General features: G+C 41.4%; 2 protein-coding genes across 2 annotated transcripts; one reads left to right on the top strand and one right to left on the bottom strand.

Annotated features, from left to right (window-relative positions):
- The first annotated feature begins 1 nt into the window (after window position 1).
- Window positions 2-5807, top strand: fbxl6 (F-box and leucine-rich repeat protein 6). Its single transcript, XM_068575753.1, has 10 exons — window positions 2-71; window positions 757-1374; window positions 1861-2019; window positions 2132-2195; window positions 2581-2712; window positions 3145-3252; window positions 3360-3473; window positions 4000-4231; window positions 4761-5004; window positions 5213-5807. Exons 2-10 carry the CDS (start codon window positions 836-838, stop codon window positions 5340-5342), a joined length of 1722 nt encoding a protein of 573 aa, XP_068431854.1. The 5' UTR covers window positions 2-71; window positions 757-835; the 3' UTR covers window positions 5343-5807.
- A 238-nt stretch (window positions 5808-6045) lies between these two features.
- On the bottom strand, window positions 6046-26401 carry eppk1 (epiplakin 1). Its single transcript, XM_068576418.1, has 3 exons — window positions 26341-26401; window positions 20690-20755; window positions 6046-20114 (listed from the first exon to the last, which is right to left on the bottom strand). Exon 3 carries the CDS (start codon window positions 20098-20100, stop codon window positions 7093-7095), a length of 13008 nt encoding a protein of 4335 aa, XP_068432519.1. The 5' UTR covers window positions 20101-20114; window positions 20690-20755; window positions 26341-26401; the 3' UTR covers window positions 6046-7092.
- Window positions 26402-27383: the final 982 nt, after the last annotated feature.

The following is a 27383-nucleotide window of genomic DNA, read 5'->3' as shown; positions in this document are numbered from 1 at the left end:
ATGCATTGTGGGTCTACTACTACTGAGACTGGAGCTGGAGGCTACGAGCCGCCTCGGTGAACTAGTAGCAGGTAATGCAAAATAGCAACATAGTAAAACAAAATTAATTTCAGAAAACATTTAATAGTATTTGCTGGTAAAGTGGCAACAGCTGCTATGTCATTGTTCTGCTTGGTTTCGTTGAGCTTCACGGCGACTCGTTAATTGTACCAGTAACGTTAGCTTATTCAACGTTAACAGCCTATTTCATGATTTTAGCTAACTGCTAGTACACATAGTTAGGTTGCCAGGTATGGATGGTGTGATGTGTGTGTGATTAGTTTGTATTTGACGGGTTAGAAAACGTTGTATTATCATGAATGTATTAACTAACGCTAAATCTTGAATGGAATTGACTATGTGGGCTTCCGTTTACAAACAATCGAGGATGCGCACGCATGTTTCAAAATAGAAAACACATCCGAAAACGACCAACTTGGTGTAAACTTGTCTTCGTCATCCATCATCAAGATTATGTTTAATATACGCTAAACGTTAGTAGACTACTAAAACAGTGCCCACGGATTACTATTATATTTTCACTTATTTTTTATGTATAACGTCATAAAGTCAGAAACATGAAATTTACATAAAATAAAAGAAATGGACCTCAAAAATGTGAACCGTAAATTCCTGTTTTTTTTGCCAGAAAAATATGTATATATGCTCTTACATTCTTATAAACACAGACTTATCTTATTGTTTTTCTATTTTCAGATGCCGATATGTCTCTTTGCCACCAATGTCTGACTTTCTTTGAATGAAGCTCGAGACAAAGAATAATTAGCGGCACACAATGGACTCCCCAGAAGCTGTGGCTTCAACCCACAGTGGAAGAAGAGGAGACACAGCGGCAAGCACATCAAATACATCTGGTCAAGGAGAAGATGGGCCAACAAAGGCGAGGAAGACATCGTTAAAGAGGACCAATGGGAAGCCTACAAATGCAAAAGCCAAGAAGCATAAAAAGGCTAGAGTCTCCAGGCCGGCCCGGCTTGGCTACACCGTCCATCAAGGGGAAGACATGCTTCTTGTCATATCCAGTTCTACTTCTCAGTACGACGGTTCGGCCTGGACCCCCCCAAAGAAGGGAAGCAAAAAGAAGAAGCTTACCAAAGGAAAAGGGAAAGCTAATCAGATTAAGAAAAAAAAGACAGTCCGCGCGACGCCTAAACTGGTAAATAAGCCAGTTGCGAAGGAAAAAGAGGACACTAACGTGTTTGTGCCACAGAAAGCTACAGACCACAGGTGGGGTCAGAGTCTTCCTGAGGAGGTGCTCATCAGTATTTTTCAGATGGTGGTCGTCCAAGATGGTGCTGTGCCATTTCTCTGCAGGTAATAAACATGTTTGATCTGATGATTCCTGAATACTTACAAATTTGAGGTTTATATTAAGACCTCATTCATGAATGGGACAGATATTAGAATGGCAGATCCTTCTTTTTAATATTGTCTGTCGACTTTCAGCGGAAACACATTTTCAGTATATGATCATAGCTTTTTTGTATATAGCTTTACAAAATGATGTCTGATTGAATGATTCCAATTATTATATTCAAACTCTAGCAAAGTAAATTCTCTGTAAATGCTGTTTTACAAGAATAATTTCCTCCACATTTGTCTTAAAGTTCCACCTGAACTCAAGAAAGAACTGATTTAGAATCTGGTGGTCAAAATTCATGTGCTAATTATGACAATTTCACACAAATAGAATAAAGTAATGACCATTTGGACAGTCATTGATGTGAACTGCAGCAGCTCGAATGATTGGTGGAGGCCTTCAGCAGCGAGGCGGTCATTCTGCCTCCGTGTGTGTTTCAGGGTGGGCAGAGTTTGTCGTCTGTGGAACGCCGCGGCCTCCAGTCCGGTCCTGTGGCGTAAAGTGACTGTCGGTCACTGCTGGATCGCACCAGGGAAATCCCAGCTACCTAAAACTGAGAAGAAGATTAAGGACACTTTCGACTGGCTGGCACAGAACAGGTCTGTGTTAGTAGTTTTATGTGCGCTGCGATGTCGTGTGTGCTAATCTAGCTGTCTTGTATTTTGGATATCTTTATAAAATAAAGTTCAAACCGCAGTTCTTGTTCTCTAGATTCTCTCAGCTACGAGACTTTTCTCTCTGTCACTGGTCAAAGAATGTTACCTATGCAGTAGAGGTAAGTAGATATCCTTTTCAATCTACTATTATATAAGTTTATGAACTGAAAAGATTGTCTGTTTTGGTGTTGATCATGTTCCTGTTATGTTTTATTCAAACATATTTGCTGTAGAATTGTGTTGGTTATTTGTCATTTGTGGCAATAAAGCTAAAAAATATGATTCTCGTTTGACAATTTTACTGCATCACCTCAGGGGAATTATAATCCGACGTTTTAAATACAAGACAATGAATCGAGAAAATAATAACAAATAACACACACACACACACTCACACACACACACACACGTTTAAATATGTATATACATAGATATGTGTATGTATATTGTATGTAAAAAAATATTGCCTAATAAATAATATGTTTATGTTGTGATCAACTTTAGGTTGTGTCGCAGTTCTGCCCTCACCTTCGCTCCCTCAAGCTCTCGTACTGTTCGGGCCTGACGGCGAGCGCCTTCCAAACACTTGCTCTACACAGCCGCTCTCTGCAAAGCATGAATCTCCAGTATTCAGAGGTACATCTAGAATCAGCTCCGTTGTTGTTGTTGTTGTAGTTTTAAGGTAAAACATGTTGTTGGTTGTGGATTTATCCTAAAAATGTATCTGCAGCCGTCAGCATGATACCTGACCGCTTCAGATTAAGAATATTCATTAATGTATTTAGTCAAACTAGTTTAATTTAGGGGCATGTGCTCCAAATCTTAAGCAACAGCCAAGTCATTTTTGGTTGGGTCAAGTATGAAAACCTTCTAGTTGGGACAAATGATCCAACAGTTAGGCATCTATGTTTGTCTACTTACAGGAATGAATGAAGGATCAAAAAGAATAGATCACTAAATCATTCATAGTTATTGTCCAATTTCATACACCAGTCACAGATGCTAATTTGCCACCTGTTTATGTACATATTGAATTGATAATTTGTATAAAATTAGCTTTTGTTATAGTTCCAGGTTGAGGGACTCCTGGAGTACCTCGAAAGTCACGGGAGCCAGATCAAACAAATTTTGTTCACTCATGGACCAAAGAATGACAGACTTCTGACTGCCATCACTGTAAGATCCCCTTTCCCCCTTTCTCTCCTACCTGTGTGCTTTGTATTGCACAAAGCCCAAGCACAGATGCACTTTGTACACTCATTAAATGTGATTTGTCGCTTCAGAGGGGCAACTGTCCTGATTTGGAGTGGCTGGAGGTCAACACAAAGCTCGACAGTAAAGATTGTGAACTTCCCGTTTGCATCCAGGCATTACAGATGGCATGTCCAAAACTCAAGGTGAACAAATTATCACGTTTACTTACAAATATGTGACAATATGGAAAAGTGACTGAATTTGATAATCTTTTATGTAATGGTATTTTCCTTTCTTTGGAGGTGGATCACTGCTAAATAAATAAAGTGACCTCAGTAAATAATATTTTTTTTGCTGCTGTACATATGCAGTGTAATGCTCTTATGGCTGCAACAATGTCAGTGATGTGATGCTTTTCTTTGTCTTATATTATTGTAAACTAAATTTCTTGGTCTCTGTTGGTTCAGATAAAACAAGAATTGGGGGAATAAAGTCACCTTGAGCTGTTATGTAATGTTATAAGCAAAATTATGTATTGAGGAAATAACCAGCAGATATACATTGATAAGAATAATCGTTAATAGCAGCTATAAGTTCTATCTAGTGATACTTTCAGCCCTTTCCGTGTCACATCGCGGTGTGTAATGAGTCAGTTTACTGTATGTGTGGACCATGTTTACCCATGGAACTTCCATCCATCTATTTTACCTCGGTTGCATTTCCCATCAGACCTTCCGGATGCTGAATGTCAGACCTCTGCATAAGACGATGCGTAACGGTGCAGACTCAACATCAGGCTTCCCGTTGCTGGAGGAGCTGTGTATCGCAACCACCTCCTATTCCTACATGACAGACAAAGACTTGTGGGACATCCTCTTTGGCTCCACCAGGCTGCGGGTGTTGGACCTGCGAGGCTGTTCTCGAATCACACCATCCGGTCTCACAACACTACCTTGTCTTGGTAGGACTAAGTCATGCAATATATACTTTAACTTTGCTCAATTTGGAGGTGTTAAGTTACTAAAGTGTGATTTTAAAATTGGCTCATACTCATTTTTTATCCGCAATGACTTGAAGGTTAATTTGGGGCGTAGAAATACGCCCTTTTGCTCCGCTCTTCTTTATTCTTGATTCATTTCAGCTCTTGTACACACGCACACACACAAACACACACACACACACACACATATATATATATATGTATATAAAAATAAATGTATATAAAAATAAAATAAATTTATTTATAAATAAATAATAATAATAATAATAATAAATATATTTATAAAATAAATATATATATATATATACACACATATATATATACATATATATTTATATATATATATATATATATATATATATAATTTTCTTTTAAATATATATATTTTATTATTATTTATTTTTTATTTTTTAATTTACTAACAAAATTCCCAGCTATGTTCATAATATTAGTATCTAACGTTGTATCAAAACCCCTTTTTTTTTGGCAGACCTTGAGTGTCTGTTCTGGGGACAGTACTTCAGCAGCAGTGTTGGGCTGCCTTCACCAAAGAAGGGGCTTCACATGGTGACCCAGAAGTGGAGTCGCACACTGCAGCAGCTTGACATCGCTAACCAGCTCTTCGCCGAGGAGGACTTGGAGATAGCGATGAGTCACCTCGCTCACGGCACAGAGGCGGATACGCTGCGTTCACTAAACCTGAATGGGACCAGGATAACGCCGCCTGCCCTCAGGTACTCAACACATAGTTTTCCCTCCTTAACGCTCACAGTCCAAATGAACTATGAACTAACACTTTTATAAGACAATCTGCAGTATGAGTCGGAAACAAGCATTCCCATTTGTAAATCTTGAGAGCTAAAGGTTTAATCTCATTAAAATGATTAACTAATTATTAATTATTGTCAAAAAAGAAATGCTATCTGTACTTTATATTTGCAGGCCAGTCCTCGGACAAATGACTGCTCTTAGCTACCTCAACCTTTCATCCTGCCGTTATCTTCCAAGAGGCCTGAAGAGAATTTATCGTGGCCAAGAGGACATTCGTCAGCTGCTGGACAAATTGGAGTAGTTAGTCACATTAATTTGGTTCCAAAAATAGTTCCAGGCTTAGGTGAGTGCCTTAAAACACGCCTCTTTGTAAATTATGTGGTTTAAGTAATGACGGATGGTTGTTTAGATGTTTTACCATTTTGTAAATGGTTTCTTTTATACGTATAATAGACACATAAAACAGTTAATGTTACTGTTCTAGAAAGCAAGGGTGTGGAATCTACTGAGAAAACCTGTTGCTGCTGTATTACAGTCAGTTAATACAAAGTAAGAGCACTGTCTACTTGTAGCTTAAGGGGTGACTTTGACTTGTTGGAATTTATTGCATTTATATGAACTGTTAATCTACAGGGACATTCAGTTGTGTACCTGGGTTTCCTAGATTTTGGACTCTTTCTTTTCTTTTTAAATGCATTTTAATACCAGACACACATTTGTCAAGAAATATTTGACATTAAATAAATCTTCAACATGTCATTATGAACTTTGTTGTATACTTTCTTTTCCACTAGAGAGTGCTGTACACTCGAGTTAAATGGTTGCATTTTATTGGCTTTATTGTTGTTAAACGGGAAGTTTTATGGGTGCTTTTTAGGGCTCTACTAGTTTCAAACCAACATAATAATTTACAGCATGTGTTGTTATGAACTAGTACACATATACATCTCCAAAAATATCAATATTGTTGAAAGAAACACAAGACATAGTAGTCACATCTCACTTTTATTTGACCACACAATGAAACAGTTGAAGCAGGACAGGGTTTTACAAAAATGAAATTCTAAAAACAGTAGATGCATGTAAGGCTTCCAGGTGAAGTCTACCAAAGTCTACCAAAGTAAGAAATGCTTTTGCCTAAATGCTGTAAAACATAACTCAATACAGCTTCTATTGGCTAGGTAAACGTACGCTCAGCTGAAGCCCATCAGTGTTAAAACAATACAGTGCATTGATCCCACAAATTACATGATACTACATTATAATAGGTAAAATAATCTAAAATGGGATATACTGTTAGAAACTGAAATCATGCAGCAAAAGGCCACTGTACTGTATTTTATCGTGTTTGTATGAGACCATTGCGATTCTTTTCAGGAAAGACATTAACATTATAACTAAAAGCATTAAAGGAATGTCATATTATATGAGTTGTGTTCTGCAGTCTTTGGGAGGTTTTTACCCCATTCATTCTTAATTTATCAAGGTTGAACTCATTTTAGGGTGTTGAAGAATGGCAGAATTCCAATGGACTCAAAAGGTCTATATTGTGCATGGTCATAAAACATTGTAACCAAAGGACATTTTCCGATAGTAGCATAGATTATTTTTCATAATGCATTTCTAGAAAATGTTTAGCGCAGTACTGTATCTATGTATTTTTCTCTCAACTCTGTTAATCAACAACTTGAAAGGCATTTTGTGAAAGTAGAAGAAATGGTACAAAGAAATGGTACTAAATCAAACAAAAATGGCAAAATACAAGACTAAATTAATGGCTGTAAAAAGCTTTAGTTTCCTTCACCTGTGCAAGGGCAGTGAACTGAGGCCAGTGATGAAATCTGCCTTTTGAGCGGCTGAAGATCGGTGAGATTCTCTGTTGTGTCGCCATCAAGGTCAGAAAGAAGCTGGTTCATTTGTTCATGAAAGTAACCTCTTGTGTATTTGGCCCGTAAAAGCACTGCGTGGTGATGGTAGTTTTGGTTGTGCTGCTGTTGACCTTTATTTCTGGTGGTTGGGACATGACAATTAATGATTGACGTGGTTTGCCGCTAAATGAATGTCAGGATGATTTCCAAGAAGCGTTCGATGGTGATTGATCCAGACTTATACTTCTGCACAAGGTCTCTCCTCTTCTCCTCGGTGATGTATTTGGAGTACAGCAGATCCCACATAGACACTGTTGTTCCTTGATATCTCCTTTTTGCTTTGGTTGTTGTTGTGGATTTCAGAATGAGTTTTGTTGCCTCATCAACAAAGAAATACACTTCACCTTTCTTGGCAATCACCAATAAGCTAAGGCCTGTGATGGGATCTGTGATACACCTCTCAACCAGCTGAAGATAGGTGAGATTCTCCTGAGTGTTGGGGTCAAAGAAGCCCTTTGTGTCGTCATCAGGGTCTGACAGAATCTGGTTCATCTCTTCGTCAAAGTAACCTCTTGTGTATGCCACCTGTACAGGTACCCTGTGACTGTACACTGGGTCAATTATGCCTCCAGTGGCAATTTGTGCTTCAAGGAGACGGATTCCATGATCTTTGACAATGAGATCTTTTTGCAAGGCCTGGAACAACGAAATTGTGTCTCCAGTGTAGGGATCTTTGTATCCTGTAACTGCCCTTTCTGCTGAAAGCAGTTTGTTTTTCCACTCGGCGCCAACCACTTTTTGAGCGACAGCTTCCTCGACAGAAAGTTTCTTGTTCTTGACTGGGTCGATGACAAAGCCAGTGGCAGCTTGGGCCTCCAGCAGAACCAGAGAGGTACCAGGAGTCAGCAGGCTTTTGCTTTTGGCCTCATAGATGCTGAGGGTCTCTCTGGTGGACTGCAGGTACACTCCTGCAATGCTGTTGGTCCCTTCAAGGTACTTACGCACTGATTCCATTTCACTTACTTCTGTCACTGTGACACTCCCAGTAGTAATATTTTTGTAGAGGTCTTCGTTGATGATTTTGGATTCAAGCAACTCTGCAGCGGTGACGTCCTTTCTGATTCCATGGAAGTTTTCAACTGTATTTGTGTCTGTAACTGTAGTGGTGGTGATGGTAGTTTTACTTGTGCTGCTGTCCACCTTTCTTTCTGGTGGTTGGGACATGACAATTGATGAAGATGTGGTTGACGTGGTTTGCTCCTGAATGATTGTCAGGATGGTTTCCAAGAAGCGTTCAATGGTGATTGATCCAGACTTATACTTCTGCACAAGCTCTCTCCTCTTCTCCTCGGTGATATATTTGGAGTAGAGCAGATCCCACAGAGACACTGTTGTTCCTTGATATCTCCCTTCTGCTTTGGATGTTGTTGTGGATTTCAGAATGAGTTTTGTTGCCTCATCAACAAAGAAATACACTTCACCTTTCTTGGCAATTACCAATAAGCTAAGGCCTGTGATGGGATCTGTGATACACCTCTCAACCAGCTGAAGATAGGTGAGATTCTCCTGAGTGTTGGGGTCAAAGAAGCCCTTTGTGTCGTCATCAGGGTCTGACAGAATCTGGTTCATCTCTTCGTTAAAGTAACCTCTTGTGTATGCCACCTGTACAGGTACCCTGTGACTGTACACTGGGTCAATTATGCCTCCAGTGGCAATTTGTGCTTCAAGGAGACGGATTCCATGATCTTTGACAATGAGATCTTTTTGCAAGGCCTGGAACAACGAAATTGTGTCTCCAGTGTAGGGATCTTTGTATCCTGTAACTGCCCTTTCTGCTGAAAGCAGTTTGTTTTTCCACTCGGCGCCAACCACTTTTTGAGCGACAGCTTCCTCGACAGAAAGTTTCTTGTTCTTGACTGGGTCGATGACAAAGCCAGTGGCAGCTTGGGCCTCCAGCAGAACCAGAGAGGTACCAGGAGTCAGCAGGCTTTTGCTTTTGGCCTCATAGATGCTGAGGGTCTCTCTGGTGGACTGCAGGTACACTCCTGCAATGCTGTTGGTCCCTTCAAGGTACTTACGCACTGATTCCATTTCACTTACTTCTGTCACTGTGACACTCCCAGTAGTAATATTTTTGTAGAGGTCTTCGTTGATGATTTTGGATTCAAGCAACTCTGCAGCGGTGACGTCCTTTCTGATTCCATGGAAGTTTTCAACTGTATTTGTGTCTGTAACTGTAGTGGTGGTGATGGTAGTTTTACTTGTGCTGCTGTCCACCTTTCTTTCTGGTGGTTGGGACATGACAATTGATGAAGATGTGGTTGACGTGGTTTGCTCCTGAATGATTGTCAGGATGGTTTCCAAGAAGCGTTCAATGGTGATTGATCCAGACTTATACTTCTGCACAAGCTCTCTCCTCTTCTCCTCGGTGATATATTTGGAGTAGAGCAGATCCCACAGAGACACTGTTGTTCCTTGATATCTCCCTTCTGCTTTGGATGTTGTTGTGGATTTCAGAATGAGTTTTGTTGCCTCATCAACAAAGAAATACACTTCACCTTTCTTGGCAATTACCAATAAGCTAAGGCCTGTGATGGGATCTGTGATACACCTCTCAACCAGCTGAAGATAGGTGAGATTCTCTTGTGTGTTGGGGTCAAAGAAGCCTTTTGTGTCGTCATCAGGGTCAGACAGAATCTGGTTCATCTCTTCGTCAAAGTAACCTCTTGTGTATGCCACCTGTACAGGTACCCTGTGACTGTACACTGGGTCAATTATGCCTCCAGTGGCAATTTGTGCTTCAAGGAGACGGATTCCATGATCTTTGACAATGAGATCTTTTTGCAAGGCCTGGAACAACGAAATTGTGTCTCCAGTGTAGGGATCTTTGTATCCTGTAACTGCCCTTTCTGCTGAAAGCAGTTTGTTTTTCCATTCGCCGCCAACCACTTTTTGAGCCACAGCTTCCTCGACAGAAAGTTTCTTGTTCTTGACTGGGTCGATGACAAAGCCAGTGGCAGCTTGGGCCTCCAGCAGAACCAGAGAGGTACCAGGAGTCAGCAGGCTTTTGCTTTTGGCCTCATAGATGCTGAGGGTCTCTCTGGTGGACTGCAGGTACACTCCTGCAATGCTGTTGGTCCCTTCAAGGTACTTACGCACTGATTCCATTTCACTTACTTCTGTCACTGTGACACTCCCAGTAGTAATATTTTTGTAGAGGTCTTCGTTGATGATTTTGGATTCAAGCAACTCTGCAGCGGTGACGTCCTTTCTGATTCCATGGAAGTTTTCAACTGTATTTGTGTCTGTAACTGTAGTGGTGGTGATGGTAGTTTTACTTGTGCTGCTGTCCACCTTTCTTTCTGGTGGTTGGGACATGACAATTGATGAAGATGTGGTTGACGTGGTTTGCTCCTGAATGATTGTCAGGATGGTTTCCAAGAAGCGTTGGATGGTTATTGATCCAGACTTATACTTCTTCACGAGCTCTCTCCTCTTCTCCTCTGTGATGTATTTGGAGTACAGCAGATCCCACAGAGACACTGTTGTTCCTTGATATCTCCCTTCTGCTTTGGTTGTTGTTGTGGATTTCAGAATGAGTTTTGTTGCCTCATCAACAAAGAAATACACTTCACCTTTCTTGGCAATCACCAATAAGCTAAGGCCTGTGATGGGATCTGTGATACACCTCTCAACCAGCTGAAGATAGGTGAGATTCTCTTGTGTGTTGGGGTCAAAGAAGCCCTTTGTGTCGTCATCAGGGTCAGACAGAATCTGGTTCATCTCTTTGTCAAAGTAACCTCTTGTGTATGCCACCTGTACAGGTACCCTGTGACTGTAGACCGGGTCAATTATGCCTCCAGTGGCAATTTGTGCTTCAAGGAGACGGATTCCATGATCTTTGACAATGAGATCTTTTTGCAAGGCCTGGAACAACGAAATTGTGTCTCCAGTGTAGGGATCTTTGTATCCTGTAACTGCCCTTTCTGCTGAAAGCAGTTTGTTTTTCCATTCGCCGCCAACCACTTTTTGAGCCACAGCTTCCTCGACAGAAAGTTTCTTGTTCTTGACTGGGTCGATGACAAAGCCAGTGGCAGCTTGGGCCTCCAGCAGAACCAGAGAGGTACCAGGAGTCAGCAAGCTTTTGCTTTTGGCCTCATAGATGCTGAGGGTCTCTCTGGTGGACTGCAGGTACACTCCTGCAATGCTGTTGGTCCCTTCAAGGTACTTACGCACTGATTCCATTTTACTTACTTCTGTCACTGTGACACTCCCAGTAGTAATATTTTTGTAGAGGTCTTCGTTGATGATTTTGGATTCAAGCAACTCTGCAGCGGTGACGTCCTTTCTGATTCCATGGAAGTTTTCAACTGTATTTGTGTCTGTAACTGTAGTGGTGGTGATGGTAGTTTTACTTGTGCTGCTGTCCACCTTTCTTTCTGGTGGTTGGGACATGACAATTGATGAAGATGTGGTTGATGTGGTTTGCTCCTGAATGATTGTCAGGGTGGTTTCCAAGAAGCGTTGGATGGTTATTGATCCAGACTTATACTTCTTCACAAGCTCTCTCCTCTGCTCCTCTGTGATGTATTTGGAGTAGAGCAGATCCCACAGAGACACTGTTGTTCCTTGATATCTCCCTTCTGCTTTGGTTGTTGTTGTGGATTTCAGAATGAGTTTTGTTGCCTCATCAACAAAGAAATACACTTCACCTTTCTTGGCAATCACCAATAAGCTAAGGCCTGTGATGGGATCTGTGATACACCTCTCAACCAGCTGAAGATAGGTGAGATTCTCTTGTGTGTTGGGGTCAAAGAAGCCCTTTGTGTCGTCATCAGGGTCAGACAGAATCTGGTTCATCTCTTTGTCAAAGTAACCTCTTGTGTATGCCACCTGTACAGGTACCCTGTGACTGTAGACCGGGTCAATTATGCCTCCAGTGGCAATTTGTGCTTCAAGGAGACGGATTCCATGATCTTTGACAATGAGATCTTTTTGCAAGGCCTGGAACAACGAAATTGTGTCTCCAGTGTAGGGATCTTTGTATCCTGTAACTGCCCTTTCTGCTGAAAGCAGTTTGTTTTTCCACTCGGCGCCAACCACTTTTTGAGCGACAGCTTCCTCGACAGAAAGTTTCTTGTTCTTGACTGGGTCGATGACAAAGCCAGTGGCAGCTTGGGCCTCCAGCAGAACCAGAGAGGTACCAGGAGTCAGCAAGCTTTTGCTTTTGGCCTCATAGATGCTGAGGGTCTCTCTGGTGGACTGCAGGTACACTCCTGCAATGCTGTTGGTCCCTTCAAGGTACTTACGCACTGATTCCATTTCACTTACTTCTGTCACTGTGACACTCCCAGAAGTAATATTTTTGTAGAGGTCTTCGTTGATGATTTTGGATTCAAGCAACTCTGCAGCGGTGACGTCCTTTCTGATTCCATGGAAGTTTTCAACTGTATTTGTGTCTGTAACTGTAGTGGTGGTGATGGTAGTTTTACTTGTGCTGCTGTCCACCTTTCTTTCTGGTGGTTGGGACATGACAATTGATGAAGATGTGGTTGACGTGGTTTGCTCCTGAATGATTGTCAGGATGGTTTCCAAGAAGCGTCCAATGGTGATTGATCCAGACTTATACTTCTGCACAAGCTCTCTCCTCTTCTCCTCGGTGATATATTTGGAGTAGAGCAGATCCCACAGAGACACTGTTGTTCCTTGATATCTCCCTTCTGCTTTGGATGTTGTTGTGGATTTCAGAATGAGTTTTGTTGCCTCATCGACAAAGAAATACACTTCACCTTTCTTGGCAATTACCAATAAGCTAAGGCCTGTGATGGGATCTGTGATACACCTCTCAACCAGCTGAAGATAGGTGAGATTCTCTTGTGTGTTGGGGTCAAAGAAGCCCTTTGTGTCGTCATCAGGGTCAGACAGAATCTGGTTCATCTCTTCGTCAAAGTAACCTCTTGTGTATGCCACCTGTACAGGTACCCTGTGACTGTACACTGGGTCAATTATGCCTCCAGTGGCAATTTGTGCTTCAAGGAGACGGATTCCATGATCTTTGACAATGAGATCTTTTTGCAAGGCCTGGAACAATGAAATTGTGTCTCCAGTGTAGGGATCTTTGTATCCTGTAACTGCCCTTTCTGCTGAAAGCAGCTTGTTTTTCCATTCGCCGCCAACCACTTTTTGAGCCACAGCTTCCTCGACAGAAAGTTTCTTGTTCTTGACTGGGTCGATGACAAAGCCAGTGGCAGCTTGGGCCTCCAGCAGAACCAGAGAGGTACCAGGAGTCAGCAAGCTTTTGCTTTTGGCCTCATAGATGCTGAGGGTCTCTCTGGTGGACTGCAGGTACACTCCTGCAATGCTGTTGGTCCCTTCAAGGTACTTACGCACTGATTCCATTTCACTTACTTCTGTCACTGTGACACTCCCAGTAGTAATATTTTTGTAGAGGTCTTCGTTGATGATTTTGGATTCAAGCAACTCTGCAGCGGTGACGTCCTTTCTGATTCCATGGAAGTTTTCAACTGTATTTGTGTCTGTAACTGTAGTGGTGGTGATGGTAGTTTTACTTGTGCTGCTGTCCACCTTTCTTTCTGGTGGTTGGGACATGACAATTGATGAAGATGTGGTTGATGTGGTTTGCTCCTGAATGATTGTCAGGGTGGTTTCCAAGAAGCGTTGGATGGTTATTGATCCAGACTTATACTTCTTCACAAGCTCTCTCCTCTGCTCCTCTGTGATGTATTTGGAGTAGAGCAGATCCCACAGAGACACTGTTGTTCCTTGATATCTCCCTTCTGCTTTGGTTGTTGTTGTGGATTTCAGAATGAGTTTTGTTGCCTCATCAACAAAGAAATACACTTCACCTTTCTTGGCAATCACCAATAAGCTAAGGCCTGTGATGGGATCTGTGATACACCTCTCAACCAGCTGAAGATAGGTGAGATTCTCTTGTGTGTTGGGGTCAAAGAAGCCCTTTGTGTCGTCATCAGGGTCAGACAGAATCTGGTTCATCTCTTTGTCAAAGTAACCTCTTGTGTATGCCACCTGTACAGGTACCCTGTGACTGTAGACCGGGTCAATTATGCCTCCAGTGGCAATTTGTGCTTCAAGGAGACGGATTCCATGATCTTTGACAATGAGATCTTTTTGCAAGGCCTGGAACAACGAAATTGTGTCTCCAGTGTAGGGATCTTTGTATCCTGTAACTGCCCTTTCTGCTGAAAGCAGTTTGTTTTTCCACTCGGCGCCAACCACTTTTTGAGCGACAGCTTCCTCGACAGAAAGTTTCTTGTTCTTGACTGGGTCGATGACAAAGCCAGTGGCAGCTTGGGCCTCCAGCAGAACCAGAGAGGTACCAGGAGTCAGCAGGCTTTTGCTTTTGGCCTCATAGATGCTGAGGGTCTCTCTGGTGGACTGCAGGTACACTCCTGCAATGCTGTTGGTCCCTTCAAGGTACTTACGCACTGATTCCATTTCACTTACTTCTGTCACTGTGACACTCCCAGTAGTAATACTTTTGTAGAGGTCTTCGTTAATGATTTTGGATTCAAGCAACTCTGCAGCGGTGACGTCCTTTCTGATTCCATGGAAGTTTTCAACTGTATTTGTGTCTGTAACTGTAGTGGTGGTGATGGTAGTTTTACTTGTGCTACTGTCCACCTTTCTTTCTGGTGGTTGGGACATGACAATTGATGAAGATGTGGTTGATGTGGTTTGCTCCTGAATGATTGTCAGGATGGTTTCCAAGAAGCGTTGGATGGTGATTGATCCAGACTTATACTTCTTCACAAGCTCTCTCCTCTTCTCCTCGGTAATGTATTTGGAGTAGAGCAGATCCCACAGAGACACTGTTGTTCCTTTATATCTCCCTTCTGCTTGGGTTGTTGTTGTAGATTTCAGAATGAGTTTTGTTGCCTCATCAACAAAGAAATAAAACTCACCCTTATTTACAATGGACAGTAAAATGAGGCCTGTATTTGAATCTACGATACATCTTTCAATCAGCTGAAGATAGGTGAGATTCTCTTTTGTGTTGGGGTCGAAGAAGCCCTTCGTGTCGTCATCAGCATCAGACAGAATCTGGTTCATCTCTTCATCAAAGTATCCTCTTTGGTATGCCACCTGTACAGGCACTCGATGGCTATGTACTGGGTCAATTATGCCTCCAGTGGCAATTTGTGCTTCAAGGAGACGGATTCCATGATCTTTGACAATGAGATCTTTTTGCAAGGCCTGGAACAATGAAATTGTGTCTCCAGTGTAGGGATCTTTGTATCCTGTAACTGCCCTTTCTGCTGAAAGCAGTTTGTTTTTCCACTCACCGCCAACCACTTTTTGAGCGACAGCTTCTTCTACGGAATATTTCTTATTGTTCACTGGGTCGATGACAAAGCCAGTGGCAGCTTGGGCCTCCAGCAGAACCAGAGAGGTACCAGGAGTCAGCAGGCTTTTGGTTTTGGCTTCGTAGATGCTCATAACTTTCTTTGTAGACTCAATTCTGACACCTGCGATACAGTTTGTAGCTCCAAGGTACTTCTGAATCGATTCCATTTTGCTAACATTCTCTTCAGTTACTTTACCTTGTATAATCTCTGTAAACAGCTCTTTTGAGATAATTTTTGACTCGTACAACTCACTGGCTGAGACTTGCTTTCTTAGTCCTTTGAACTTCCTTTCTTTGGATGATACCTCTGTAATGATGACAGTGAGTATTTCAATGATCTCCTCCATTTTCATGGTTCCTGTCTTGTATTGTTCTATGAGCTGTTCTCTTTTTTGTTTTGATATGTACTCAGAGATTAACACTTCCCATAATGTCACATCTTTGTCTTTAAATTTCCCTGCATTCATAGCGATAATTTTGTTTTTGAATGCAAGCTCGATTTGCTCAGCTGTGTGAAATGCATGGGATTCTTCTTCGTACAGGGGTAGAAGAAGTAGCCCTGTTTCAGGGTCTTTCTCACATCGCTTTATCAGCTGAAGGTAAGAGAGGTTTTCTTTGGTGTTTGGGTCAAAGAATCCCTTTGCATCACCAATGGGGTTCAACAGAATGTTTCTGATTTCTTCATCCAGATATCTCTTTTTAATAGCAACATGAACAGGAAGCCTGTGGCTTTGATTGGGGTCAATTACTCCTCCAGTTGCTATCTGTGTCTCAAGAAGACGAATGGCATCACTCCTTTGAATCAGCTCTTCATCCATGGCTTCAAACACTGATATTGTTACGCCTGTGTATGGATCTTTGTAACCAGTGACTGCACGTTCTGCTGCGAGAAGTTGCTCATGTACATCTGGTCCAATTACTTTCTCTTTTGCTGCCTCATCAACACCATATAACTTGTTTTTGAGAGGATCAATGACCCATCCTGTTGCAGCTTGTGCTTCAAGCAGGACAAGTGCAAAGCCAGGCGTCAACAAGTTTTCTGTTTTTGCTTCATAAATGCTCATAACTTTTTTGGATGGATGAAGCTTGATTCCAGCAATGCTCCCAGTTCCCCTCAGGTATCCTCTCACAGGTTCACGTTGGATGAGTTCCTCGAGAGTGAGTTTTCCTTCTTTCACCAGTTTGAATGTATTTGCGTCAATGATCTCAGAATCCAGTAGTTGTTGTGCAGAGACAGGTTTTCTCAGGCCCATTATCATTTTGGGAGTTTCATTCTCCAGTTTTTCAATGGTGGAAATCACTGTTGTGATTATGGTTTGTGAGGTTATCTTCCTTGTTCTGAATTTTTCAAAGAATTCAAGCTGCTGATCCTCAGTGAAGTACCCAGAGTGAATCAAGTCCCACAGAGAAACAGATTTTCCTGCATAACGTCCTACAGATATGCTCACAGCTGTCTTCTCAAACTCTTGCTTTATCTCTGCGTTGGTGTACATTTTTGCCGTTGTTCCCATAGCTGTTGGTTTGTCATTCAGTGGCAGAAGAAACAGCCCTGTTTCCTTATCTTTTACACACCTACCCAACATCTCCATATATGTCAGATTGGCTTGTGTCTTTGGCTCAAAAAAGCCCTTTGTGTCTTCTGTTGGGTCTGATAGGATCTGATTAAGTTCTGCATCAAAATATCCTTTACTGTATGCAACCTCAAGGGGCAAGTGAAGACACTTCAAAGGATCAATGATACCACCTGTAGCAATCTGGGCCTCAAGTAAACGAATGCCATGCTTCTTCACAATTAGATCCTTTTGCAAGGCTTGGAAAAGTGAGATCTTTTGACCAGTGTATGGATCTTTGTAACCAGTGACAGCCCTCTCTGCAGCCAAAAGCTTTTCATGCATCTGTGGACCCACAACCTTCTCTCTGAGAGCTTGTTTCACTGTAAGTCTTTTGTTTTTCAGAGGATCAACAATGAACCCTGTCGCCGCTTGGGCTTCAAGGAGGCAGAGGGCAGTGCCAGGTGTGAGAATGCCAATTCTCTGTGCCTCGTAGATGCTTAACTTCTTATTGGAGGGTTGCAGTATCACCCCAGCCACACAACCTTTCCCTTGGAGGAAGGTTCTCACATTCTCCATTTCCATCAAATCTGTGCTCGTCATCTTTCCATCGACCACACTGTTGTATGTTTTTTCATCAACAATTTTGAGCTGCAAAAGATCCACAACAGACACCTCTCCTCTGAGACCCTGAAAACTCAGCCCTGCCTGTCGTTTTATCTCCTTGTTTTCAATAATCTCTAAAATGGTGACAATGAGATGCTCAATTGTGATTTTTCTTGACTTGAAGAGCTTAAAGAACTCCTGTCTTTTGGCCTCCGTCATGTACTCCGAATTGATAAGATCCCACAGTGTTGTGTGCTTGCCCTTGAACCTGCCATACTTAACAGTAACTGTTGTTGTTCTGAACGTTTCCCTGATATTATCGTCTATGCTAATTTTGCTGATTTTGCTTTTGAGTGGCAAGAGGCACAGACCCGTACTGGGATCTCGAATACATCTGGCTATGAGCTGCAAGTATGTCAGGTTCTCAAGGGTGTTGGGATCAAAGAATCCTTTGGTGTCATCACTTGGATCACTCAGGATCTCATTCATTTCCTCATTAAAGTATCCCTTTTTATAGGCCACGTGGACAGGAATGCGATGGCTGTTCACTGGGTCAATGATTCCACCAGTGGCAATTTGTGCCTCCAGAAGTCGAATGCCGTGGTCTTTTACGATGAGATCATTTTGCATGGCTTGGAACAAAGACATTATTTGGCCATTATATGGGTTTTTGTACCCAGTGACTGCTTTCTCTGCTGAGCGCAACTTTTGACACATATCAGGGCCCACGATCTTTGCTTTGACAGCATCATCCACTGAAAACTTTCTGTTCCCAATCGGGTCGATTATGAACCCCGTTGCTGCCTGTGCCTCAAGTAGAATCAGAGCAGTTCCTGGCATCAGCTTTCCCTTTTGTCTGGCCTGGTAGAGCGTCATGATGCGAGAATCAGGAAGCAGAATGCCTGCAATGCTGTCTTTCCCCTGCAGGTACACGTTTACATTTTCATCTTCTATCACTTCCTTCACTGACATTTTCCCCTTTTTTAGATCATCCATAACCTCCTGACTAATGATGTCTGCTTCTACGAGCTGTTTGGCTGTGACAGTTTCTCTGATGCCTTCAAAGACGACATCCGTTGTTTTCACTGACTTCTCTATGACCTCCAGAATCGTTGTGATAATCGTCTTGATGTTGAGCTTCCCTTCTCTGTACTTCTGAATGATGTCTCGCCTCTGGCTTTCCTCAAAGTATTCGGACATCAGGAGTTCCCACAGCGATACTGTCATTCCCATGTACTTGCCACATGTCACGCTCACCTTCTCTTGTTTGAAGGCCCTTTTAGTCTGGTAGTCAATGAAGTTGAAATTTAGCTTGTCTGACTTACCGAGGAGCGGGAGAAGGCACAGTCCAGTGACGGGATCAATGACACACCTTTCCATCAGCTGAAAATAAGTTAGATTTTCTTCTGTGTTCGGGTCAAAGAAACCCTTTGTGTCGTCCCCTGAATCCTCTAGTATGGCGTTCATTTCTTGATCAAAATAACCTCTCTTGAATGCTACTTCTGTTGGTAGCCTGTGACTGTTGATGGGGTCTATTATTCCACCTGTGGCGATTTGCGCCTCAAGTAGTCGGATCCCGTGCTCCTTCACTATGAGGTCTTTTGACAGTGCTTGAAACAGGGATATAGTTTCGCCTGAGTATGGGTCTTTGTATCCAGTTACAGCTCGCTCAGCCGAACGCAGCTTTGCATGATATTCAGGGCCAACAAGTTTGTTTTTTATGGCCTCGTCCACAGTGAACTTTTTGTTTTCTACAGGATCAACCATGAAACCAGTTGAGGCTTGTGCCTCCAGTAGAACGAGAGACGTCCCAGGCATCAGGACGCCTTTCTTCATGGCGTCATAAATGCTCATTCTCTGATTGGATGAGAGCACAGCAATGCCTGCGATACAGCCTTTGCCTTGTAGGTATTCTTTCACTGTTTCCATCAACATTACATCCTGTGTTGTGGTATTTCCCTTCTGTAGGTCATCAAATGTTTGTTTGTCGATGATCTTTGATTCAAGCAGTTCTGTGGAGGAAATACCTCTGCGCAAACCTTTGAATGTGATGCAAACAGGAAGCAGCAACAGGCCTGTGTCAGGCTCCAAAGTGCATTTCTCCAGCAGGTTTTGGTAGTTCAGATTTTCTTGTAAACTTGGATTGTAGTACACTTTGAGCTCTGCCATTTGGTTATTGAGCAAACCTTTTTCATACAAGCCCTTTTGAATCGCAGACTCAACTGAAATATTTGACTTCTCACTAGGATCAAACAGGCCGTGTGTGGCAATCTGTGCTTCCATCAGCCTCAAGCCGTAGTCTCTTGGGAGTAAATCTTTTTGCACAGCTTGGTATAAAGAAAGCATTTGGTTGGTGTAGGGGTCTATATAACCTTTGATGGCTTTCTCGGCTGTGAGGAGTTTCTCTTTCATCTCCGGTCCAACTATTCCCTCCTTAACTGCTTCAGTAACTGGAAGTATTCGATTGTTTATCGGGTCTACAATGCCTCCTGTTGCAGCTTGTGCTTCAAGCAGAGCTAATGCTGTTCCTGGCTTAAGGAGACGTTTCTTCATGGCTTGGTATATGGTTACCTTCTCCTTTGTTTTCTCCAGAAATATGCCAGCCACAGGGCCGTGGACCTCTGCGTGGCCATTTTTCTCCGAGTCCATCTTGTCCTACACAGCTGTGTAACACAAACAACATTGCTTGAATTGTTTTAGATATTGGTTTACCTGTATATCAAATCAAATGTTAGGATATTGGCTGCTCTTAAGATTACTGTTAAATCCCACCAAAGCCCCAGCGGGGATTCTTTTTATTACTTTAGCATTATGCTGTCATTGGTTCGCCTCATTTTATTCTTTCACACAATGCTATGTTGCTATCTTTACAAGGTTTAAATGACTAAATTATCTAAAAATAAATAGATATCTGTAAACAGCAGCTCACTATAAGTTAAAAGCATTTAAAGCATTTGACGTGTCCACCTTAGCAATTCAGGGTATATGAAATATATTAAGTTACAATTTTTATTTTATTTTTCAGTTTGAGCCTATTAAGTTTCAAAATAATGATGTAATGCCTGTGCATGAAAGTACAAAGGTCAAAATAATTTTGATCACATCCAACTTTCCTCTCTGAATATTAAAAGCCGAGCCGAAATATTTAAATAAGATGTTAATGATGTTAGACGGTAATGTGTTTCCCTTAAAGTCAGAGAAGTGAACTTGAATGAAATATGGGATCTTTCTTCCTAACCTTTCAGGGTCCTTATGAGTCTGTGGGCAGCCTCAGATCCTCGGTGCTCCGCTACCCGTCCAAAATCTAGGATAAAGACCAAAAGTATTTGGGCTGTTATGTCATGAAACTCCCTTTCTGCAGAGATAAGGCCAGTAAAGCACATCACTGCCCGTTAGCTGTAGCTACATTCCAATTGAAACCTTTATTATACAGACCGTACACATTTTAAGCACCTTATTAAAATAGCTTTGAATACATACAAATATGTCATACACAGTTCCTGCATTAGTAAATGGTGCACACAGGCTTTAATGATTGTAATCAAGCGCAAAGTTGAATTTCCGTTAGCGCACAGATTAGAAATGAACTCTGCAAGTTCATGAACTTGTTTCACAAGCATCAAGTATTTACTTTGGCATCAGGATACATATTGCCTTTAAACTGGAACAGCTAGATTTTCTGTGTTGTGGCAACAGACACTGAACACAAACACGAACACAAAGCAAATCTTAATTAAACCTAATTTTCATTCTTAATTGTTCACCCTCCCGAAAGGAAATATCTTGCATATGCTCCACAAAATGCTGCACAATGTTCACCAGCTAGTTGCTAACTTGATCTGCACGCTGTTTCGAGCTGAGCTGGTAGTGTCCAGTTTTCTGCTGCTAAAAAACAGCTGCAACAACATTGATGAGGGCAGAACAAGATGCTAAAATGGTCCGTGTACGCTTTGTTCGTTGGTTTTTTCGTTCATTCGAAAATACGGAAATACCACCGTTTCTTCGTTTTCCGTTTCAAACCAAAAACGGGAAAACGGAAAACCACTTCCGTTTTCCCGTTTTTGTCGTCTGAAACCAAAAACCAAAAAAGAGAGACGATTATTTTCATGTCAAAGTAAAAGCCAGTAATATATATTATTATTTACGGTCTTTTAATTCTCATTTACAGTCTTATATGATGCAAACACATCGCAGAGTATCGTTAGAAGAAGATTAATTAATAAATATGAATAAATACACCTGGTTAAGTTAGCAACAGTAGAGACTACAGGCAGTTTAATATGCAGGTATATATGTACACAGCAAGAATCAACTGTTCAATAAATCGTTGCATTTTTTTAATGCAACAGTTCGTAATATAGTTTAATCAAGTAATTTGTGTGTGTAGAGTTGATCATATTTAATTGTTTTATCGTATTGTGCCGTTTCTTGAGTGAACACAGAGCAGAGCCTGTATGAGACCCCAGTAAAGGTTTACCTTTCTACCAGCAGGTGGCGCTATTTCATGTATTTACTTGTTATATGCGATCTTCTCTGTAGCTACTTGATGAGAAAACTCTCAACTGAAAGTTGTTCTCTGAATACTACTGTTGTTGAGTCACACAATGTCATTTTAGGACATTTTCAGGCGGGAAGTTAGTTGTTTAAGCAGCAAATCTGTGGTCGGTTTGTCAAGAATCAGCCGATTTGACCTTTTTAATACGGAGCTTGTCGCCAGCGACAAAAAGTAAAATGCAAAGTGGATGCAAAGCTAATTTGACCGTAACTCCTTATTTACTTACGCCATCGACGTAAATACAACTGATTGTGAACGCTAAGGATGTCCATTACGGTATTGGTAAAAAAAAATTAAAAAACCCAACATGGAGAGCACAGCTACTCTCACATTTCTAAGATGTCTCACATAGTTTATAGTAGTCAAATGATTCTTAGACGTTGTTGCCTGTTTTCAGCCGTATGTCTATATTTCTGCATGTACATTTAGATAAGTCATATTCATTGAATGTGTACACACCTAAAGCTGATTCTGATTATATAAATAATAATGTATTAATTAAGGTAGTTTGCTGTTCCTGTGAAACTGAGCAACAAGGCCGTTGGGTTCCCCGGATTACATGTCGGTTACTAAAACATTTACATCAGCCGGTCATATGACCTTGTTTAGCTCAGAGCAGCAGGTCATGACCGCAGAGCCACAGGTCATGACTTTGTTTAGCTGAGAACCGCAGGTCACGACCTCAGAGCAGGTCATCACATTTTTATCTGAACCAATGACATCTGCACACTTCTAGATCAGCAAAGAAAGACAATCTTTGATATTTTTCTAATTCTGTATGTCAAACTCAAGTTAAATACAGTACTCCCCTAAAAGCGGAAAAACCTTCAGAATTAGTGGTGGCTTTACGATTACATTCCTGTATTTGACTTGTATTGCTGTATCTCAATTCTTCTGATTCTTCTGTCCAGTGTTATTGGATGGGAAATTCATTTTTATGAGAAAGTGCCATGCTGGTTGGTCCAAAATGCAAAAGAGGTAATCTGTTGCATTGGTTCCCAACCCAAGTCCAGCCTGACGGTCTGCATCCAACAGCTGTCAATTTCAACTGTTTTTCTGTGTGTTTGTGGGGATAGGAAAGTGGCCTTTATTCAGGGTGTAGGTGGGCCAGCAAGTGGCAGAACTCTCATAAACTATAATACTATTATTTACAATGCCAACATATTATTTCCAAAGAAGTGAAATGACAGTCAAAGTGTCTCCTCTGATTCTCTGCACCTGCTCACTTCCACGTTTGCCGCTGTTTTTAAAAAAATAATAATTAAAATTTATTCTTTTACGATTACCGTAATGGACATCCTTAGCGTTCAGAATCAGTTGGATTTACGTCAATGGCGTATTACAAATTACTTGATTAAACTATATTACGAACTGTGTTGCATTAAAAAAATGCAGCGATTACTTGAACAGTTGATTCTTGCTGTGTACATATATACATGCATATTAAACTGCCTGTAGTCTCTACTGTTGCTAACTTAACCAGGTGTATTTATTCATATGTATTAATTAATCTTCTTCTAACGTTACTCTGCGATGTGTTTGCATCATATAAGACTGTAAATGAGAATTAAAAGACCGTAAATAATAATACATATTACTGGCTTTTATTTTGACATGAAAATAATCGTCTCTCTTTTCTCGTTTTTGGTTTCAGACGACAAAAACGGGAAAACGGAAGTGGTTTTCCGTTTTCCCGTTTTTGGTTTGAAACGGAAAACGAAGAAACGGTGGTTTTTCCGTATTTTAGTATTTTAAAATTTCTTCTTGGAGATTAATAAAGTACTTTCATTTTCGAATGAACGAAAAAACCAACGAACAAAACGTACACGGACCTAAAATGCTACTTAAAGCTGCTAATTTTCACGAAGAGCCGTTCCTTTTACTAATTTTCAGAGCACTTCCTTTCACATGCAAGTATCCAATGGATTACAGCCACTTAAAGCTGAAGGGAACACAGCGACACCGTAAAAACTGTAACATCTGCAAAGCTATAATCTAAATCCAACTCTAGAATACAGGTTCATACAGCCCCAGCATTACTAAATAATGACCTCATACATATATGTGTTGTGAGCAGAATACCCAGCGGCTCGTTCCACACCTTCTGTTGAAGGGTTAATAGTTGTGTTTTAAATGATGTCATGGCCTCCAGTAGGAGTGATTATTATTACCAGGGTGTGGAGGGGACTGCTGCCATGATGTTTCCACGCACAACTGAAAGGGTAAAGCCAGACAAGGCTCTTTTCTTCACATTATTAGTTCCATATGTGACTTACTGTGGGAATTCTGCTGCTCAGCCCTTTTTGCACATTAGCCCGTGAGTACCCTTGAGCCAAAAATGGGTCTCTCCTGTCATTTCTAATCTCAGTGGACTGAAGGTGTGGTTTTTACTGCGTGTGATGCAACACCTGGACGCTCACTGTGCTGCAGGTACAAGAAGTCATGTGTTGTACCAGTGTGTCTGTCGCCTGCATTGGAAGGTCATGCAGAGCTGCGGCATCTCGGCCTGCAGCCGCTGAACGGACCGTCACCCACTTTGTAAACGATTGAATGTTTTTATTGATGCTTAACATTTACTTTGCATTTATTGCGCTCGCTCATCGTTGAAGCGAACGCCTCACCCGCACGAAGCTTAACCGCTTGTTTAAATATACTGCGGCTTCACTGTTTACTGTTCGCTTTAAGTACCTACTCAAATACACTTTCACGCCCTGGAGGAGGTAGTGACAACAAAGTGCTCTCAGTGTGACACTCGACACTTCTTTTTGTCTTTTTGTTTAAGAAGTGGCCACCTTGTATGATTTATTGCAGCACAGTGCACCAGCTCTGTCATAAAGTCACAGTATCTACCTCAATTTAATTACATGTTTATATTGAGTTCCTATTAAAGGTTACGCTGGATAGCATTGTGTACATACAGGAAGATATTAAAGTTATAAGCCCTCATAAATATTTATAATGCTTGATAACTAATTGTTACACATGACTTATAAGGTCTAGTATAATACTTCATAATTACTCGTCACTGACTTACACATGGACTGTGGTTGTAATGTGTTGTAATCGTTAAATAACGCATTATAATCACCGTTACAATGTGATTATGAGTTGCTCTCAGTGTCCTTGTTTGCTTTCAGTAAAGTAAAAAGAATTGCAATAAATCTATGTGAGTATAACACACAAAGTGTTGTCAAATTAATTAGTTTAATGGGTCATAAAACTGTACGCTACCTGAAGCCTTATATAACGGGACATCGTTTGAGTCACTTAAGAGTTAGATTTTTTTGGGGAAACATTACATTAGTGAAATGTATTTTGTGATATTGTAGTACCAAGACTCAGTTTGTTGTCTGTTATGACCTGTTGTGTACAGATATGGGAAATAGATTTAATTCTATATTTACTTACTTTCCCCTAAAGCAAACAATGACCACTTACAGTGACTTATAACCAGCGTGTAATTTATTATATCTGCCTATACCTTAGAAATATCATAACTTCACTGAAACCACCCAAATGCCACTTAGAGTACTTAATAATCCACTTTTAATTTATTTTTTTTAATTTAATGTCATAAAGCATGCATATGTATGAGTGCTCATCATAATCATCGAACCCTAACAGATTTTACTATTGAACAAGTATTTAAAGTAAAAGTGATGTGCATGGTGCACAATTACTTTGACATGTCAAGAATGAGTTATGAGTTATTTCTAACTGTTTCTGCCACAGAGCCAAGAATCTGTCGGAGTGACAAGAAGGTTTCATTGTTTCCAACCCAGCAGACCGACTACCTGGTTCTCACCATTTGGATGACTACACATGCCCTGTGGCATCACGTCTATGACGCTCAGGTCCTTAAATTTGCATTCTTGACATACATTCAGCTAGTGTGTGTGTGTGTGTGTGTGTGTGTGTGTGTGTGTGTGTGTGTGTGTGTGTGTGTGTGTGTGTGTGTGTGTGTCAACCGCTCCGAGGGTGAGGTGTAAGCACAGTGTTCAGGCTTGTTAAAAAAAGCCTTGAGCCATGTGTAAAAGTGTATTTTAACAAGTGTGGTCAAAGTTAATCAGAGAGGAATGTTTGCTTTCCCTTTTTATCAGAAGGGAGTTGGCTGACAGTGCAGGATATGCAACATCATTTTTTTTCCCCTTTTGGCTATTTCGAAACTGTCTCGGTCCCACTCAAAAAGAAACTTAAGCTGCGGCTTAAATGGAACTTTTACTTTACACTAAACAACACTTTTTACTCAGAGAAAGAGCTTTTCCTTCAACAAACACACACAAAAAATGATTAAATTTTTCAAACAGCAATCTTGAAACAGTATTTGCTCTTACCTGACGATGGTAGAAAGTCCAGTTAGCAGTCGGGGTCGACGTGAGAGGCGCTGGCACCTTGATCCCGACGTCTCAGCGGTATCCTCTGCTCTCCAGTCAGATATATACAGCCCATCCAGCTGTTAAGCCCCGCCCCTCCCCGAGTGAACAACCTCCTCTGCTCAGACTGCGAGGGCAGTAGGTTTAACACTGAGCTCAGGATGCCGGGGATTCCTGCAGACTTCCCAAGAGCAAGGCCATTGTGCTGTTAGACAATAACAAGCAAAGCAAACTGCTCCTTCCTCACTGTGCTGCAGGTGTGCAGAGTGTTACGACATGTCACCGAGCTCAAAGGAGGCATCGTGTCAAATGTCACTCAGAAAGATTGTCCTGGGTTCTAAACCCTCTTTGTCTTTTATTGATGCACAGTAAATGATTTTTTTTTTCTTTAGCATACTAAAAGTGAGAGGCAACATGGATGATCATCCTCCTTATCTCACTCGCAGAGCCGGACGTGTTGGTGATTACAGAGAGCTTTGTCTTTCTGTAAGCGCTCCGCTCAGGTTTGGCAGGTTTTTCGGTTTTTCCACTGTGACTTGCAGAGACATGACAGGGGGTGTCGTGTGTGTGTGTGTGTGTGTGTGTGTGTGTGTGTGTGTGTGTGTGTGTGTGTGTGTGTGAGGAGGGAAGAGGAGGGCAGTCTCTGTTCACAAAAAATTATCATGATTTTAGCAGTTAAAACCATGACTCTAGACCCTTTCGAAAGGGTGGATCCCACCAGGCTGGAACTAGTCAGGGGTCCCCATGGGGTCTTCAAAACGTGCGTGTGTGTGTGTGTGTGTGTGTGTGTGTATTGGGGGTCGCCTAACAAAACAAGCACCTTTACAGAACCTGTGTTGCATTAGTTGCATAAACCAGATGTTGAGGCATGAATCTGGTTGTATCGACGACATCACGTCTCTGACTGATGTGCAGTGAGTCTTAAGCGTTGTGTTCAGGTGTACAATGACAACAGGTGACTCTGGCGTGGGAACATTTTATTTGTGTCTCAAAACAACAGACGT

Source organism: Clinocottus analis, unplaced genomic scaffold (genome assembly GCF_023055335.1).
Source record: "Clinocottus analis isolate CAN_PGR_092001 unplaced genomic scaffold, fCliAna1.0.p SCAF_14, whole genome shotgun sequence".
NCBI classification, from domain to species: domain Eukaryota; kingdom Metazoa; phylum Chordata; class Actinopteri; order Perciformes; family Cottidae; genus Clinocottus; species Clinocottus analis.
Note: the sequence above shows the minus strand (reverse complement) of the source record. Positions and strands in the feature narration are given on the sequence as shown.